At 42.7% G+C, this 17,799-nt stretch overlaps 1 protein-coding gene across 7 annotated transcripts in view; it reads right to left on the bottom strand.

The window, feature by feature from the left end:
- plekhm1 (pleckstrin homology domain containing, family M (with RUN domain) member 1) overlaps window positions 1-17,799 on the bottom strand; it is a 48,590-nt gene that overhangs the window by 24,581 nt on the left and 6,210 nt on the right. For 3 of the 7 annotated variants that reach the window (XM_078529778.1, XM_078529777.1, XM_078529781.1), the window contains exons 2-4: window positions 14,627-14,706; window positions 12,970-13,208; window positions 9,468-10,115 (exon numbers count right to left, since the gene is read on the bottom strand). In XM_078529778.1, the coding sequence (XP_078385904.1) occupies window positions 9,468-10,115; window positions 12,970-13,208; window positions 14,627-14,680 (941 nt within the window). In that variant the 5' untranslated portion in view covers window positions 14,681-14,706. Of the gene's footprint in view, window positions 1-9,467; window positions 10,116-12,969; window positions 13,209-14,626; window positions 14,708-15,586; window positions 15,657-17,799 lie in introns of those variants that run through there. The other 4 variants (XM_078529775.1, XM_078529776.1, XM_078529780.1 and 1 more) reach the window with 3 other exon arrangements.

Below are 17,799 nucleotides of genomic sequence, written 5' to 3'. Positions count from 1 at the left end.
GGGCCCAGTATCTCAGGAAGGATGTTCTGGCCCTGGAGAGGGTCCAGAAGAGGTTCATGAGAACGATCCCAGGAATGAAAGGCTTAACATATGAGGAACGTTTGAGGACTCTGGGTCTATACTCGATGGAGCTTAGAGGGATGAGGGGGGATCTGATTGAAACTTACAGAATACTGAAAGGCTTGGCTAGAGTGGACGTGGGGAAGATGTTTCCATTAGTAGGAGAGACTAGGACCTGAGGGCACAGCCTCAGAGTAAAGAGAAGACTTTTTAGAACAGAGATGAGGAAGAAGATTGTAAGAGTTTTTTTTAGATATATAAAGGGTAAGAGAGAGAGGCAAAAGTGGACACTGGGCCGCTGGAAAATGACGCTGGAGAAGTAGTAGTGGGGAACAAAGAAATGGCAGAGGAACTGAATAGGTACTTTGCGTCAGTCTTCACGGTGGAAGACACGAGTAACATCCCCAAAAGTTCAAGAGAGTTGGTGGGGGCCAGAGGTGAGTATGGTGGCCATTACCAAGGAGAAGGTGCTAGGAAAACTGAAAGGTCTGAAGGTGGATAAATTACCTGGACCAGATGGATTACACCCTTGAGTTCTGAAGGAGATAGTTGAAGAGATAGTGGAGGCGTTAGTGGTGATCTTTCAAGAATCACTGGAGTCAGGGAGGGCCCCAGAGGACTGGAAAATCGTCCTCTGGCTAAAGTTCTTTAGCCAGAGAGTGGTGAATCTATGGAATTCATTGACACAGAAGGCTGTGGAGGCCAGGTCATTGAGCGTATTTAAGACCGAGATAGATAGGTTCTTGATTGGTAAGGGGATCAAAGGTTACGGGGAGAAGATGGGAGAATGGGGTTGAGAAACTTATCAGCCATGGTTGAATGGCGGTGCAGACTCGATAGGCTGAATGGCCTAATTTCTGCTCCTATGTCTTATGGTCTAAAAGCAGGAGGGAAGACAAGTTGCCATCCCTTACCTGGTCTGGTCTACATGTGACTCCAGATCCACAGCAATGTGATTGACTTTTATTTAGAGCATTTGCCCTCTTGAAATAGCCTACAAGCAACTCAGTTCAAGAGCAATTAGGGAAGGGCAACAAATACTGGCCTTGCCAGTGACGCCCACATCCCATGAAAGAATAAAGCAAAACGACTGAGCATCCACTCAACCCTCTGGAGTAGAGATTTCCAAAGATTCATAACCCTGAGGAAAGAAATCTCTTTTTACCTCAATGTCAAGAAGATATAATAATGCCTATAATATTATTGGGAGTTATTTCAAAGTAGAGTTTTGTGGTGTGTGTGTGTGAATGTGTGTCTTAATTGGATTAAAGCCAGCTGGTCCAGAAATATTAATTAGGTAAACATGGGGGAAATTTGCATTTTTCTTTAAACAAACTAGTGTAACTTGGATTCAAAGAGAGGGAGTGAAATATTACACCTAACCAGCTAAAACTCAGAAACAACGTTTGTTTATTTTCCCCAAGGATTATTAATAAATGGGGATTATAAATGGGTCTTATTATTAGAAGCAGTAAAGTTCAAAAGACATAGTGATACAATAAAAATTTGCATTCAAAGAGGAAAATATGTGTAAAGGAAGAGAAGGTTGCTGATAAAAAGGAGAGGGATTTTAAGATCCAAAGCCTCCAGCCTGTAAACCATAAGCCGTTGTCCACAAGAACCCAGAGCTAAAAGAAACTCATTTTGAATGTGGCTGTCCAGGGTGTACTTTGCCAGGGGTCTGTTTAAATCTGTGTTTTACTGTTGTCTTAACGGAGGTGTAACTAGGAGTCAGATGAATTAGGGGATTTTTGTAGTTATTATAGTAGCAATTTTGTAGACGTATGTATGTGCTTACAATCTTTCTTGTATTAATAAATGTTTAATTTAGTTTTATAAAAACCTCGAGACTCGGTAGTCTTGTTACTATTGAATTTGAAGCCTGCATCTCGAAACATACAAATTGCAAAATTGATTATGACAGTTGTGTCAAGTTTCCCTCTGGGATTTGAATGCTCAGCATTTACCATCGGCTGTGTCAAAATACTCAGTACTAAATGACCGATCTGTGTTTATAATCTCTACTTCTAGTCTCTCTAACCAGGGGAAACAACCTCTGTGTCTAACCTGTCAAGACTTCTAAGAATTTCATACATTTCAATTAAATCATCACTTGTTCTTCTAGTTCTTCTAAATTCCAGACAACATAGTCCTATTCTATTCAATTTCTTCTGATAGGACAACCTTCACCCCAGGAATTCATTTAGTGAATCTTGATGCATGGCCAAAACTGTACAGAGCACTCCAGATGTGGTCTCACTAAAGCCCTATGCAATTGTAGCATATACTTCCTTACTCTTATACTCCAACCCCCATGCAATATACCATTGGTCTTCTGAATTACTTGCTGCACATAAGAGCTATAGGTTCTTCAGAGATAGCTTTACAAACAAGTTTGCAATATTGCCACACATACCAGCTCAGGAATTTTTACTTCACTGGTGTGATAATGTTGTGTAATAACTATTATCCGTCAAAATTACTGAAATTGGATGATTATGCAAAGGTTGCTGGAATTCATGTGAAATAATGTGTCATTTTAAGTGTTAATATTTGGAGTGAAAGGCTATAAAATAATCTGATAGTGACTTATTCACATGCTGATGAGGTAATGGATGAACATTAAAGAAAAACTGGGTTAAGCGATAAGATTCGGATTCAGGCTTCAGAAAAAGCAGAAGCAGGAAGGAGGCCTAGAGAAAAAAAAATGCTTAGGTGAAGAACATTTATATTTCCTGATATGTAAATAAGTTGAGTTCAAATAGACAAAAATAAAGCCTACAAAAGAGAAAAAGAGACAGAAGAGGCACAGATGGTAAAACAGGTTAACTTGGAAACCAATTTTGATTATGACGTTCAAGTTAGTCATAGCATGCAAGGAGGAGGAGGATTTCAGGATGTAAACAGAGACCTTTTGGAACTATAACCATGGCAACATAAGAACATAAGAAATAGAAGCATATAACTCCTCGGGCCTGCTCAGTCATTCGATTAGGTCACGGCTGATCCTCTACCTCCACTTTTCCCACATTATCTCATACCCACTGATTCCCATATAATTATAGAATGGTTACAGCACATAAGGAATCCACTGCATTCTGCAAGAGCAAATCAGCTAGACCCATTCTCCTGCCTTTCCCCCATAACTCTCAGCTTTTTCTATTCAGATAATTATCCAATTCTCTTGAAAGCCATGTTTCAATCTGCCTCCACCACACTCTCAGTTAGTGTATTCCAGCTCCTAGCCACTCACTCCATTAAAAAAAGGCTGTTCCTCATATTGCCTTTGGTTCTTTTGCCCTTCACCTTAAATTGGTGTCCTCCGGTTCTTGGCTCTTCTGTCAATGGGAACAGTTTCTCCCTATCTACTCTGTACAGGCATATCATGATTTTGAACACCTCTGTTAAACCTCCTCTCAACTTGCAATTTGCCAGTCATCAGGCACCATTCCTGTATCTAAACCGGATTGGAAGGTTATAGTCAGTGCCTCTGTAATTTCTACTCTTACTTCTCTCCGTATTCTCTGAAGCATCAAATCTGGTCCTGGTGACTTATCAATTATAAATTCAGGCAGCCTTTCTGATATCTCCTCTATCAATTTCAGCTCATCCAGTGTCTCAGTGTCTTTATGGGGGAGGCAATGGCATAGTGGTATTGTCACTGGGCTAGTAATCCATGGTATTGTCGCTGGACTAGTAATCCAGAGACCCAGGGTAATGCTCTGGGGATCCGGGTTCGAAACCCACCACGACAGATGGTGGAATTTGAATTCAATAAAAACCTGGAATTAAAAGTCCAATGATGACCATGAAATCGACCATGTTGACTGTTGTAAAAACCCATCTGGTTCATTAATGTCCTTTAGGGAAGGAAATCTGTCGTCCTTATCTGGCCTATATGTGACTCCAGACCCACAGCAATGTGGTTGGTTCTTAAATGCCCTCTGAAATGGCCGAGCAAGCCACTCAGTTGTAACAAACCGCTAGAAAAACAAAAAAGGAATGAAACCGGATGGATCACCCAGCATCGACCTAGGCACCAGAAACGACAACGGCAATTGCACCCCCGTTGACCCTGCAAAGTCCTCCTTACTAACATCTGGGGGCTAGTGCCAAAATTGGGAGAGCGGTCTCACAGACTAGTCAAGCAACGGCCTGACAGTCATCCTCATGGAATCGTACCTTACAGATGATGTCCCAGACTCCATCACCACCATCCCTGGGTACGTCCTGCTCCACCTGCAGGACAGACCCAGCAAAGGAGGCGGCACAGTGGTATAGTCGGGAGAGGATTGCCCTGGGAGTCCTCAACATCTACTCTGGACCCCAAGAAGCCTCATGACATCAGGTCAAACATGGGCAAGAAAACCTCCTGCTGATTACCACGTACCGCCCTCCCTCAGCTGATGAATCAGTGCTCCTCCATGTTGAACATCACTTGGAGGAAGCACTGAGAGTGGCAAGGGCACAGAATGTACTCTGGGTGGGGAACATCAATGTCCATCACCAAGAGTGGCTTAGTAGCACCACTACTGATCGAGCTGGCCGAGTCCTAAATGACATAGCTGCTAGACTGGGTCTGCGGCAGGTGGTGAGGGAACCAACAAGAGGGAAAAAACAACTTGGCCTCATCCTCACCGACCTGCCTGCCGTGGTTGCATCTGTCCATGACCGTATCAGTAGGAGCGACCACCGCACAATCATTGTGGAGATGAAGTCTCGCCTTCACTTTGAGGATATCTTCCATTGTGTGGCACTACCACCATGCTAAATGGGATAGATTTCAAACAGATCTGGCAACTCAAGACTGGGCATCCATGAGGTGCTGTGGGCCAACAGCAGCAGCAGAATTGTACTCAAACACAATCTGTAACCTCATCCCCCACTCTACCATTACCATCAAGCCAGGGGATCAACCTTGGTTCAATGAAGAGTGCAGGAGGGCATGCCAGGAGTAATGCCAGGCATACCTAAAAATGAGATGTCAGCCTGGTGAAGCTATGCTCTGCAGTCCTGCCACATCCAGTCATGAATGGTGGAGGACAATTAAACAACTCACTGGAGGAGGTGGATCCACAAATATCCCCATCCTCAATGATGGAGGAGCCCAGCACAGCAGTGCAAAAGATAAGGCTGAAGCAGTCGCAACAATCTTCAGCCAGAAGTGCCAAGTGGATGATCCATCTCGGCCTCCTCCGGAGGTCCCTAGCATCACAGATGCCGGTCTTCAGCCAATTCAGTTCACTCCACGTGATATCAAGAAATGGTTGAAGGCACTGGATACTGCAAAGGCTATGGGCCCTGACAACATTCTGGCAATAACACTGAAGACTTGTGCTCCAGAACTTGCCGTGCCCCGAGCCATGCTGTTCCAGTACAGCTACAACACTGGCATCTACCCGGCTATGTGGAAAATTGCCCAGGTATGTCCTATACACAAAAAGCAGGACAAATCCAACCCGGCCAATTACCACCCCATCAGTCTACTCTCAATCAGTAAAGTAATGGAAGGGGTCATCAAAAGTGCTATCAAGCGGCACTTGCTTAGCAATAACCTGCTCACTGATGCCCAGTTTGGGTTCCGCGGAGGCCACTCAGCTCCTGACCTCGTTACAGCCTTGGTTCAAACATGGACAAAAAAGAGCTGAACTCCCGAGGTGAGGTGAGATTGACTGCCCTTGATATCAAGGCAGCATTTGACAGAGCGTGGCATCAAGGAGTCCTAGCAAAACTGGATTAAATGGGAATCAGGGGGAAAATTCTCCGCTGGTTGGAGTCATACCTAGTACAAAGGAAGATGGTTGTAGTTGTTGGAGGTCAGTCATCTCAGCTCCAGGACATCACTGCAGGAATTCATCAGGGTTGTGTCCTAGGCCCAACCATCTTCAGATGCTTCATCAATGACCTTCCTTCCATTATAAGGTCAGAAGTGGGGGAGTATTCGCTGATGATTGCACAATGTTCAGCACCATTCGTGACTCCACAGATACTGAAGCAGTCCATGTCCAAATGCAGCAAGACCTGGACATTATCCAGGCTTGAGCTGACAAATGGCAAGTAACATTCATGCCACACAAGTGTCAGGCAATGACCATCTCCACAAGAGAGAAGCCAACCATCGCCCCTTGATGTTCAATGGCATATCCATCACTGAATCCTCCACTATCAACATCCTGGGGGTTACCATTGACCAGAAACTGAACTGGACTAGCCACATAAATACTGTGGCTATAAAAGCAGGTCAGAGGTTAGGAATCCTGTGACGAGTAACTCGCCTCCTGACTCGCCAAAGCCTGTCCACCATCTACTAGGCACAAGTCAGGAATGTGATGGAATACTCCCCACTTGCCTGGATGAGTGCAGCTCCTACAACACTGAAGATACGAGACACCATCCAGGACAAAGCAGCCCCGCTTGATTGGCACCACATCCACAAACATTCACTCCCTCCACCACCAACGCACAGTAGCAACAACGTGTATCATCTACAAGATGCACTGCAGGAATTCACCAAGGCTCCTTAGCACCTTCCAAACCCACGACCACTACCACCTAGAAGGACAAGGGTAGCAGGTAGATGGGAACACCACCACCTGGAAGTTCCCCTCCAAGTCACTCACCATCCTGGCTTGGAAATACATTGCCGTTCCTTCACTGTCACTGGATCAAAATCCTGGACTTCCCTTTCTAACAGCACTGTGGGGGTACCTACACCACATGGACTGCAGCGGTTCAAGAAGGCAGCTCACCACCACCTTCTCAAGGGCAACTAGGGATGGGCAATAAATGCTGGCCCAGCCAGCAAAGCCCACATCCCATGAATGAATAAAAAAAAAAGTAACTCCTCCTTCACTATGACTTTGCATCTGCCAAAGTGCTCATTTAGTACCTCAACCATGCCCTCTGCCTCCATGCATAAAACCCCTTTTATGGTCCATAACCAGCCTCACTCCTCCTTTTACTACCCTCCTCCTATTTATATACCTATAGATGGCTTTTAGATTCCTCTTTATGTTAGCATGAGAAGATACTGGCAGCTTTCTCTTTGCTTCTCATTTCTTTTCTCACTTCCTTTTCAAACTTTCTATATTCAGCCAAGTTCTCACTTATATTATCAACCTGACATCTGTCATATACACACTTTACCTACTTCATCTTACTTTCTCTCTTTTGTCATCCAGGTAGCTCTGACTTTGTTTGCCTACTTTACCCCGTTATGAGAAGGTGCTTCGATTGTACCTCCTCTTTAAAGGTAGCCCATTGTTTCATTACAGCCTTGATTCCAATTTAGCTGGACCAGATCCATTCGCACCCCACTGAAACAAGCCCTGGATTTTTGAACCACTTGACACACCTCATTCCCTAGAACCAGCAATGGCTCCTTCCTTGTTGGGATGGAAAAACTGTTCTCAAAAATTCTCCTGAACACACTTCAGAAAGTATTCCTTGTCTTTGTCCTTTATCCTAATATAGATTGGGATAGCAATAGTGTAATTCAAATCTTCCATTATAACTATTCTATAATTTTTACACCCCTCTGTAATTTACTTGTAAATGCGTTTCTCTATATCTTTCCCACTAGTTGTTGGCCTATAGTATACACCTAGTAGTGTAATCATATCTCTATTGTTTCTGGGCTCTAACGAAATAGAATGTCTTGGAGGGATCAAGGGCAGAATCTTTCTCCAGCACTGTATATTCTCCTTAATCAATACTGCCACCCCATATTCCCTCTTTTCCTTCCCTATCTTTCCTGTGTACCTTGTATCCAGGCTTATTTAGTACCTGGTCCTGTTTCTTTTTGATCAAGATTTCTTATCATGACAATAAGATTGTCCTATTTCGTTATCTGCGCCTACAGCTTACCAACCTTGTTGACCACACTCCGTGCATTCGCATACACGCACTGCAAATCTAATCTAGATCTTAATGCATTCGCTCTTACCCTGACTCCACCTAGTACTTTATTCTTTCTTAGTCTTGTGCAACCTGTCTCTCCCAACTCTTTGTGTGCCTTGTTTTTTCTCTCTAATGTTATGTCCTGGCTCCCACCAACTTCGTTTAAACCCTTCTAATAATACTAGCAACCTCCCCCTCCCCTACAACCACAAGGACATTAGACCTGGCTCTATGGAAGTTTCAAAAATCTATCAATCTCGGTCTTGATTATACCCCATGACTGAACTTCTACAGCCCTTGACAGTAAAGAATCCCAAAAATTCACATTCCTCCGAGTCTAATTCCCCCTTGTCCTGAAGTTATGACCCACTCGCCAGCCAGGGGAAACAACTTCAGTATCTGTCAGCCCTCTAAGAATTTTATATGTTTCAATGAGATCACCTCTCATTCTTCCAAACTAGGGTGAATATTGGCCCATTGTAATCAATCCCTCTTCATAGCTCAATCCTCACCTCTCAACAGCACAGCTTAGAAAAATAACTCACTGTATTGAGGAGTCACTGCTACGGATCCACAGAGTCGGTTTTATTTTCATGGAATTAAGATACAATAATCGGAGTTATTTTAGTGGAATGTAGGAAATTGGTTCCAAATAGGACCTCATTGCTTATTGCAAAGTCTGCATTGTAAAGTTAAGCTTTGAATGGACATATCCCTCGCCAACTTTCCAGGTGCTTACAGCAACACAGAACAGGGGAATCAGCTATCTAACCCAAAATTTTTTAAACCACTTTGGCCAAAAGATCAATCACAAGAGCACAGCAATGATCAAACTAAAATGGAGGGATTTTCAAATAAAATAACTAGCTACAAATTTGTGCAATGGAAAATTTGGATGTCGATCTCTCAAACAAAGTTTAATTGAAGTATACTGGACTCCTAAACTGAAGGGCTTCAGTCAAGGAAAGGTGTTTATACTCATTCAGAATCTCAGATATCTCACAGGGGAAAAGCCAATCAGTGCTAATGTTTATGCCACCCATTACTTTGCGAAGGTATACAGAACTTTTTTTTTAAATCTTAGAAAGCCACAGTGCTCACGTTGACAGCAATAAGACTGGAGATAGTTATAAAAATATACTGATGCAATGACTTGATATATTTTAAGCACCAAAGCTAGAAATCTGATGCCTTCTATATTGCCAAACAATGATACCGCCACCCAATAGCATCAACTGAATCTGAGTCAAAATTCCTAAACAGAAATCCATGCGGGGCAAAATAAACCTAACTTCCTAAAGGTGGATTGCCAGTTGTATTATTTGAAAGATTGTGGGAGTACCCATCAAAACAAAATGTGAAGACTACAGACCGCAGTCAAAAACTGTTCCTTAAAATGGCAAGGAGTTCCTAAAGACAAATATGTCAATGTAATTGGCTTTATAAATGAAAATAAATTGGTGCATATTGTAGCAGAGGTACAGGTGAAGGAAATAAATAACACTTACTCTTGTAGAGATTTGTTGGAGCTCTCCGCACTTGCAATACCCTTGTCTGTATCACATGACCACAACTCTTCAGTAGCTTGATCAGGGCTCTTCATCCCACTTGACTGAAGTAGACTGTCAGAGCTCAAACTGGATGAGAGTTGGGATGATCCAGTGGTTTCCAAACTTAGAGTAGAGGATGTAAGTTTTAATTTTCCTGAGTGCTGACTGCTCTGTGCAGTCGTAGAACTGGAGTGAATTACTTCAATGATATCAGACCCAGAGGACTGAGAAGCTGAGTCCCAGGATCCTTTCCTACTGCCTTCAGAAAAATGAGGCAATGAATGTTCTGGCAGCTCTGATGTTGAACATAAGCCTGCCAAGGCCAGGGGAGTCGTGGTCCATTCATTTAGTACAGCTGATTTATAAGAGAGTGCAAATGAAAGAGATGCTAGACCTTGCAGATAGCTCAGTAAAACTCCGCTGTCCTCTGAATCGAGCAGTAAGGCCACAGGGTGATAGAAGTCACACAGGTTGTCCTTTTCACGGAACAAAGATACTAGATAACACTCCATCAGGCCATCGTTCAGTGCAAGCCTGACCCATGCACGACACCGTCCAACGTCAGTGTTAATAAAGTTCAAATGCTCCAGCTCGGTCACAACATTTCTGCAAGATTTAAAAAAAAAAATGAAATCAGCACACTAAAGATATTTATTCATCAAATTTTTAGTAAAATAAACTGAATTGCATTCCAACATTGTCATACATTGCTGATGATTCCCAGATCAATAAAAGTGCACTCCTGCATGCTGCAATCTGGTTCCACTGATGCCAACCTCCTTGTACCTCAGCCAAGCAACTACTAATCCAGATTAGCCAGAATCAATTAACATCAGCTGATCTCTCTCTCTCTCTCATTTTTATTAACAAACCTGCCTTTCATCACCCCAACACACCCTAGGACAAGAAGCGGTGGCATGGCTGGGCCTGTGGTTTCAATGCTGGTTGGGGGTTGAGAAAGGCAAGGAAAGGGCTGTACCATTATAAAATGTCACATCCACCTAGGCCTTGGTGCACAGGTATCGCACTGAGCACTTGCAAGGGCCTGTTTGGCAGGGCCTGAGCCTCATCACCCCCTCCCATGTAAACCGAGGGTGATGACTGAGAACACAAGACCCGGGCATTCATTTAATGTTCTCTCTGGTAGTTGGTTCCTGCATTTTGTTTTCAGGGGCGCTGCTTATTTCTCTTCTCTGATGTCAATTTCTCCCTCCCAAAAATCAAAACCGATCTACATTCTTCCTGTCTTAATTGACGAGAAGGAACCAGAGGAAATACAGTAAGAGTAACTTCTTTATTGAAGAATAAATTGAAGATTTTGAAGTGATTGGAGAGATTATACTTTGGTTCTGAAACGTTTGGGTTTTGATTCCTGAAAAACTAGGGTGGACTTTTACACGGAGTGTTTGAAAAATTAGGGGTTTATAGGCCAAAAATCATGGGCCCAAATCTCCTAGTACCCGGATCATGGGGGACCGGATGCACGGCTAAGATGCACATCGGTACGCTGTGGAAGCCCTGATACGCTGACCAAGATGGAAAGTGCCTGTGAAGTTTCAACTTCTGCTCCACGGGCCATTTGTGAATGTCTCCGATTCTGAGTTAGAGTCAGAAACTTCAAACAGTTCCTATGCACTTACTTGGATAGTTACCCAGGAAATATTAGGCAGATTAAAACCTAATCTAACCCCTGGTTAACTACAGAACTGACCCCTAATCACTGATCACTGCCTGCCCCACCCCCCCCACCACGCAACTACCCCCTTGACCGTGCAACCATCCCCCCCAACCCAACTACCACCCCATCCACCTCGTCCCCTCTACCCACCTACCAACTTACCTCGCACACCCTACCCACTTATCTCACCCACCTGTGAACCTACCCACCTACCCATTCACTCATTTATCCAGTCACCCATCCATTCACCTATTCAATAACATTCAAACTGGACATTTAAGCTTACCAGGGCAGGAGCTAGTGCCATAAAAAGGAGGCATGTCCTGCCTTCCTCCTGGTTCCACTCCGCTGCAACAGAACTTGCTGAGGGATGCCGCGCTCCGCATTTCTGGGAAACCCAGGCTTGGAAGGTTCCGGAAGAAATGCGGAGCAGCATCGAGTCGGGGGAATGTTCGAGTAGAGGGGCAATCTAATCTGATGATGATTGTTTGGCTAATTTATTGAAGTTCTTGGAGGAAGTAACAAGCAATGGAAAAGGGGAACCTATGGATGTGCTGTACTTAAATTTTCAGAAAGCATTTGACAAGGTGCCACATCAAAGGTTACTACACAAAATAAGAGCTCATGGTGAAGGGGGTAACATATTAGCATGGACAGAGGATTGGTTAACTAGCAGGAAGCAGAGAGTAGGGATAAATGTGTATTTTTCAAATTGGCAAGATGTGACCAGTGGAATGCCACAGGGTAGATGGAGTATAATGTGGGAAAATGTGAACCTGACCACTTTGATAGGAAGTGTAGAAAGGCAGCATATTATTTAAATGGAGAGACACTGCAGAACTCTTGAGGTACAGAGGGATCTGGGTGTCCTGGTATACGACTCAGGAAGAGTTCATATGCAGGTACAGCAAGTGACTAGGAAGACAAGAGGAATTTTGTCATTTATGGGAGCAGAATATAAAAGCTTTTCTACAGTTGTACAGGGCAATGGTGAGACCACATCTGGATTACTGTGTACAGTTTTGGTCTCCTTATTTAAGAAAGGGTATAAATGCATCAGAAGCAGTTCAGACAAGGTTCACTTGACTGATACCTGGGATAGGGGCGCCGTTACCTTATGAGGAAAGATTGGATGGGTTAGAGTTCAGAAAATTGAGGGGTGATCTTGACGAAACGTAAGATCCAGAAGAGACTTGACAAGGTGGATGCAGAAACGATGTTTCCCCTTGTGGGAGAGACTAGAACTAGGAGACACTATTTAAAAATAAAGGGGTCTCTCATTTAATATGGAGATGAGAAGAATTCTTTTTCTCTCAGGTGGTTGAAAATCTTTGGAAGACTGTTCCCCAGCAGTGGAAGCAGAGGTGGATAGATTCTTGCCTAACAAGGGAGTCAAAAGATTATTGAAGGTAGGCAGAATGTGGTGTTGAGGCTATAAGTCAGATCAGTCATGATCATATTGAATGGCAGAGCAGGCTCAAGGGGCCGAATGGCCTACTCCTGCTCCTAATTCATATGTTCATATGACTGCTGCTCCTCAGAAGATCTGGGCCAGGGAGTTGACTTTTACACAAAATTGATTTTTACACGAGTATACATGGCAACGCTAATCATAAATGAAGTAACGTTATATAGTTTGTGATCTGACTGAATTAATCAACGTTCTTAGATTGAAAAAGCCTACAAATGTGAAACTTCACCACGTGAAATTAACTTTCAAGTTTGGAGAACATGATAATACGTTAGAAAATGAATCAGTTCTACAAGATTGCATAATCTTACCGGTGAGTGACAGTTTTGAGCAGGGTCCAAAAGACAGGCTGTGGGAGAGGTGCTCTATTTCGTCCCCGTTTTCCTCCATCGGTTTTGACATGCTTTGATTTCAAGCCGTGTACAAACACCGACTCCAATACACAGCACAGCACATTGGCATCACTGTCATCACTGGTTACCACATTGTCTGAGTTTACATAACGCTTTTGTAAGCACTTCAGGGAATTTGCCAGTTTCCTCTTTATCCGCTGAGAACAAAAGCAGATAATTATGTTTAATTTTTAATTAATTAAATGCTGATTTCACAAAATCACAGAAAGAGAGAAGGCCATGAATCCTGAGTTCAGGAATTGACATTACTGTATTGATCCAGGAAGTTCATCAACTTAACTGGTACTAAAAATGTGGCCTGAAATGGCACTGTGCAACAGCAATAACTTCCACAAAATCAAACCTACGCCTAAAACGAGAAGTCTACATACTAAAGTAGAATTCAGACATGGAAAATTTGCACATTCATGGGAATTTTCTTATCCTTCGAACCCCCATTCTCCACAATATTTCTGCAGCCATCAATCTGCTAATTACCCCTCACATCGACCTATAATGACCTTGAACCCAGAAAACTCCTTATTCCATCTGCCTCAACCATTGTCACAGGCTGAACCAGAACGTTTGTAATTTTGGAATCCCACTCAACCTTGAGCTGAGCTTCTAATCCTATAAAACTTTCCATCAGAAAGAGCATCAACTTTCACTTCTGTAACATCACCCACCTCCATCATCAGCTGCTGAACTCCTTAGCTGACTCCAGACTTGAATATGCCAACACTTGTCTGGGTGGTCTCTCACTTTCTACTTTCTCTAAATCTTAGCTCATCCAAAACTCTTCTGCCTATATTCAAGAGCACATGAGGTCACATTTGCCTATCACTACTAGCCTTGCTAACCTACACCGAAGGCACTGGGAGAGGGATAGCCAATTTAAAACTTATCCTCATGTTTAAATCTCTTCATGGCACCCCTCTTTCAAAACTCATCTTGCTTTACAATCCATCCCAAACTCAGTTTCTTGGATTCTGGTCAATCTCCCTGTCGCCAATCATTGGTTGCCATGCCTTCAGTTGTCTAGGCCCCACATTCTGAAACTCTCTCTCTCTCTCTCTCTAATTTTTTCCATCTCTCCACCTTTAACCCCTTTGTAAAACCCACTTCTTTAACCGTACTAATGGACACGCCTAATAGTTCCTTGTTTGGCTCAATGACGTTTTTGTTTGATTACATCTTTGTGAACAACCCAAGGACACATTTCTATCTTAAATGTACTCAATAAATGCAATTTAATGCTGATCTCTCTGAAATCAGTGATCCATCTGTGCAGTCCTTAACTCCAAAATATGCAAATATAACCACCAAATGTCATTTGATTACATCACTTCAAAATATGTTATATTTCAACTGTGCAAAAAGCAGATCTCACCTGTCTCATTCAGGTTAGTTTCTGCCTCAATAAATATTCTACAAATCATAACTTTGCGATTATTTGCCAAATGAGACTTATTTTTTACTTCATAAACCTGAGCTTCACCATTGACAATGCAAAAGCAGAAGTACAACCTCTATTTTATACAGTTGTCAGCTGTATTAATATTTTACTTCCCCTTACCTGTTTAGCTTCTCTGGGCGCAACTAAGTTTTCGGACGTTTGCATAGAAATCATTGTGTACAGATTCACTCACAGAACACCTTTAGATAGAGAAACGAAGAAATGCTTAGCAGCACAGAATGAATTCAGAATTAAAATAACAACCAAGCTAACCTTGACAGTGACAAACACAATGCAAATTAAGCTTTCACTTTGAATTTCACTGCAACCCACCAATTTCCCTTGGAGGTTTGCCTGTTATTCTTGACTCAGGCAGCCAACAACAGACCGGGGGCGGGGGGAGAGATGATAATGGCATAAAAAAGCTGCAGTACAAGGTTCAGTTTATGTGCCAAAGATTTGATGTCGAGATATACTAGAAAAACCAACAATCCAGGTCTTGTGTGGGTGTTTGTGTGTGCGTGCGCGCCTCTCTCTCTCTGTGCACAGTTCAGGACTTCACAAGCCACAATGGCACCAGTGAGCAAAGATGCAAAAATATTTCCTATTCAGTTGCATGGCAGCGTAGGAAGATTTCTCTTCATGCATCACAAACCAGAACTGATGAAAGTTTATCAGCCTGAAATGTTAACTGCTTCTCTCGCCACAGATGCTACCAGACCTGCTGAGTTAAGATTGGCTCAGCTGATTGCACTTTCACCTCTGGACTTGAACAGCACACGTATAATTCAGGCTGATGTTCAGATGCTGTACTAAGGCTGTCGCAAACATTAGAGATAACATCCTGTGCTTGAGAAATTGAACCAAAGTCTCGCCTTCCTAATCAAATGGCACCATGCAAAATAGAGCAAAGTTGTTCTAAATTAACCACCACCAAATCAAAACCGATCATTCATCTCACTACTAGGTGACATTGCTGGTGCAGAATGGCGGTGATAATTGCCTACTAACAACTGTCATTGCATCACAAAAAGTAATTCATGCTTGAAGCACTTTGAAACATTGAGGTATGATACCTACCAGGTTTAGGGATAGGCAAAGTAGTTGACATTTTTGTCATTATTGCACAGAAAATGCCATATGGTCTAAACAGCTTGGCCGGAATGAAGTTAGCAAAACATATATGTTACATAAATTTGAGTTTCCTACCCATTTCCAAAAAGTTTTGTACTTCTAACTGAGAGGGAAGAGGCTTTTGGTGGTGATGAGAGACAAACGATCCCATGGTATGCAGTGGCACTGACAGCATTTTCATAGAACTTTTTACAGCACCAAGCTGCAGGTTTTACCCAGTGACATAGAGTAAATTTGCCAAAATTACATGCTTATCAATCTAAAGAAAAGAGGCCCAATGGACTAATCTACAACTAGCAAACAGTATATCAAGCCATACTGAATTGAATGCTGTCGTGACTTGGCCAGCCAAAATAAGTAGTTGAACTTTGCCCTTATTGATCAACAGGTGTATGCTCACATCAAAGAGACCAGTTAACCCTTTGGCAGTTTGAAAGAGTGAATGAAGAATAGCATGTTATTGAGTTTATCAAAAAGCTTGCATTCTCCCACACTGTAGCAAAGCTATTGCCAAGCTGTCAAAGAAATCCATATATTTCACTTGCGCTGCCTCAGGCCCAAGGTGCCTATCAAAACTCTCCCTCTCTCCTTGTAGGTTCTTCATAAATTCAGGGTTGCTATCAAGGCTAATGCCATGATATCGCCAAGGAGCAAAGCAAGGAGGCAGGCCCTAAAAAATACTTCAGCCCTTAAGAGATTAAACTCATGCTGTTGGCGTTATTCTGCACCAGACTCTAGCCATCTATCCAACTAAGATAACTGGCCCCTAAAATCCATAACCAAAATGTGGAAAGTCAAATGATGTGGAGACATTGTTATCTGAAGCTTAGCTCCACAGGACGGAACACAGCCATAGCTTAATGATGTAGTGCACTCAGCACAGAAACAGATATTGGGGATCACAGTCCCACTCCAGAAATTTGAGCACAAAATCTAGGCTGACACTACAGCCCAGTGCCGAGGGAATGTTGGACAGAAGTGTCATCTTTCAGGTAAGATGCTAAACTGCCTTCTGGGGTAGGCGTAAAAGACTTTTCAAAAAGCAGGGGAGTTATCCCTGGTATCTTAGCCAATATTTAGCTCTCAAACAACCAAACAGATTATCTGGGCATTATCACATTGATGTTTGTGGGAGCATGTTGTCTGCAAATTGACTCCCACGTTTTCTACATTACAACAGGGACAACGCTTTAAAAAAACTTAGTCAGCTGTTATTCACCTTGGGCTGCCCTGATGGGTGAAAGGTGCTATATAAATGCAAGTTCCTTTTTTTAAAAACATGTTCAGATTTATGATGACAGCTGTGCTCCATATAGCGAACACAAAGACCCATGAGTTGTTACAGGGGGTGTTTTTGAAGAATATACTGATGCAAAATGCAGCATTGAGAAACTGACCAGGATGTTTTTCAACATTTTGATACAGAGTGAACAACTTAGATTGCAGCACTGAATACAGTAGCAAGGAAGTGGTCACTGCTGCAGAGACAGCCTTAACAGGAACAAGTGAATGACTGAAACAGATACCTGCACTGACTGTGGCAAGCCACCCGCTTCAATGACTGGATAACCCAGCCACGAGCAATTTCACAAAATTAACCACTTCTATGACTGGAGAAACACCAAGCCAAAAACAAGGGGGCAGATTGCACTGTAACAGGGTATCTAGTGGCACATACCAATAGTTAAACTTAACCCTGCATCCTTCAGGTCAAAAAAATTTTGCCCAAGAGGTTGCTACAAGTGCGAGCTGATAATGACACAGCGAGGAAAGCAGGGAATCTGGACTTGATTGAACAGAACAACCAGTTGGGTTCCTCCGTAGGATTGGGGAATAAACACTGGAAAGGTTGAGGAGGAGGATAACATTGGATCAAGAGAAAAAAGGCACATGAGAAAGAGCTTGATTTAAAATGACATTTTTAAAATCTCCCCCCAAAATTCAAAATAAATAAATGTGAAAGTTAATTTTCAGTACCAGGGAGGCTGACTGGCAATAACTAACAATTATTATATCGATAAAAGGGCATTTATGCTAGGAATTACTAACCTCAAATATTTGAAGTAGGATTAGCTCATATCTACTGTACAAATACAGCAATTTCATGACATTCAATGCACACCACTGGTGAGCCAAACAGTGGAATGCCGTTTTACAAA

The sequence above is a fragment of the Cetorhinus maximus genome, chromosome 25 (genome assembly GCF_964194155.1).
Source record: "Cetorhinus maximus chromosome 25, sCetMax3.hap1.1, whole genome shotgun sequence".
In the NCBI taxonomy this organism is placed as follows: domain Eukaryota; kingdom Metazoa; phylum Chordata; class Chondrichthyes; order Lamniformes; family Cetorhinidae; genus Cetorhinus; species Cetorhinus maximus.
The sequence above is the reverse complement of the archived record's forward strand: the minus strand, read 5'-3'. Positions and strand labels throughout refer to the sequence as shown.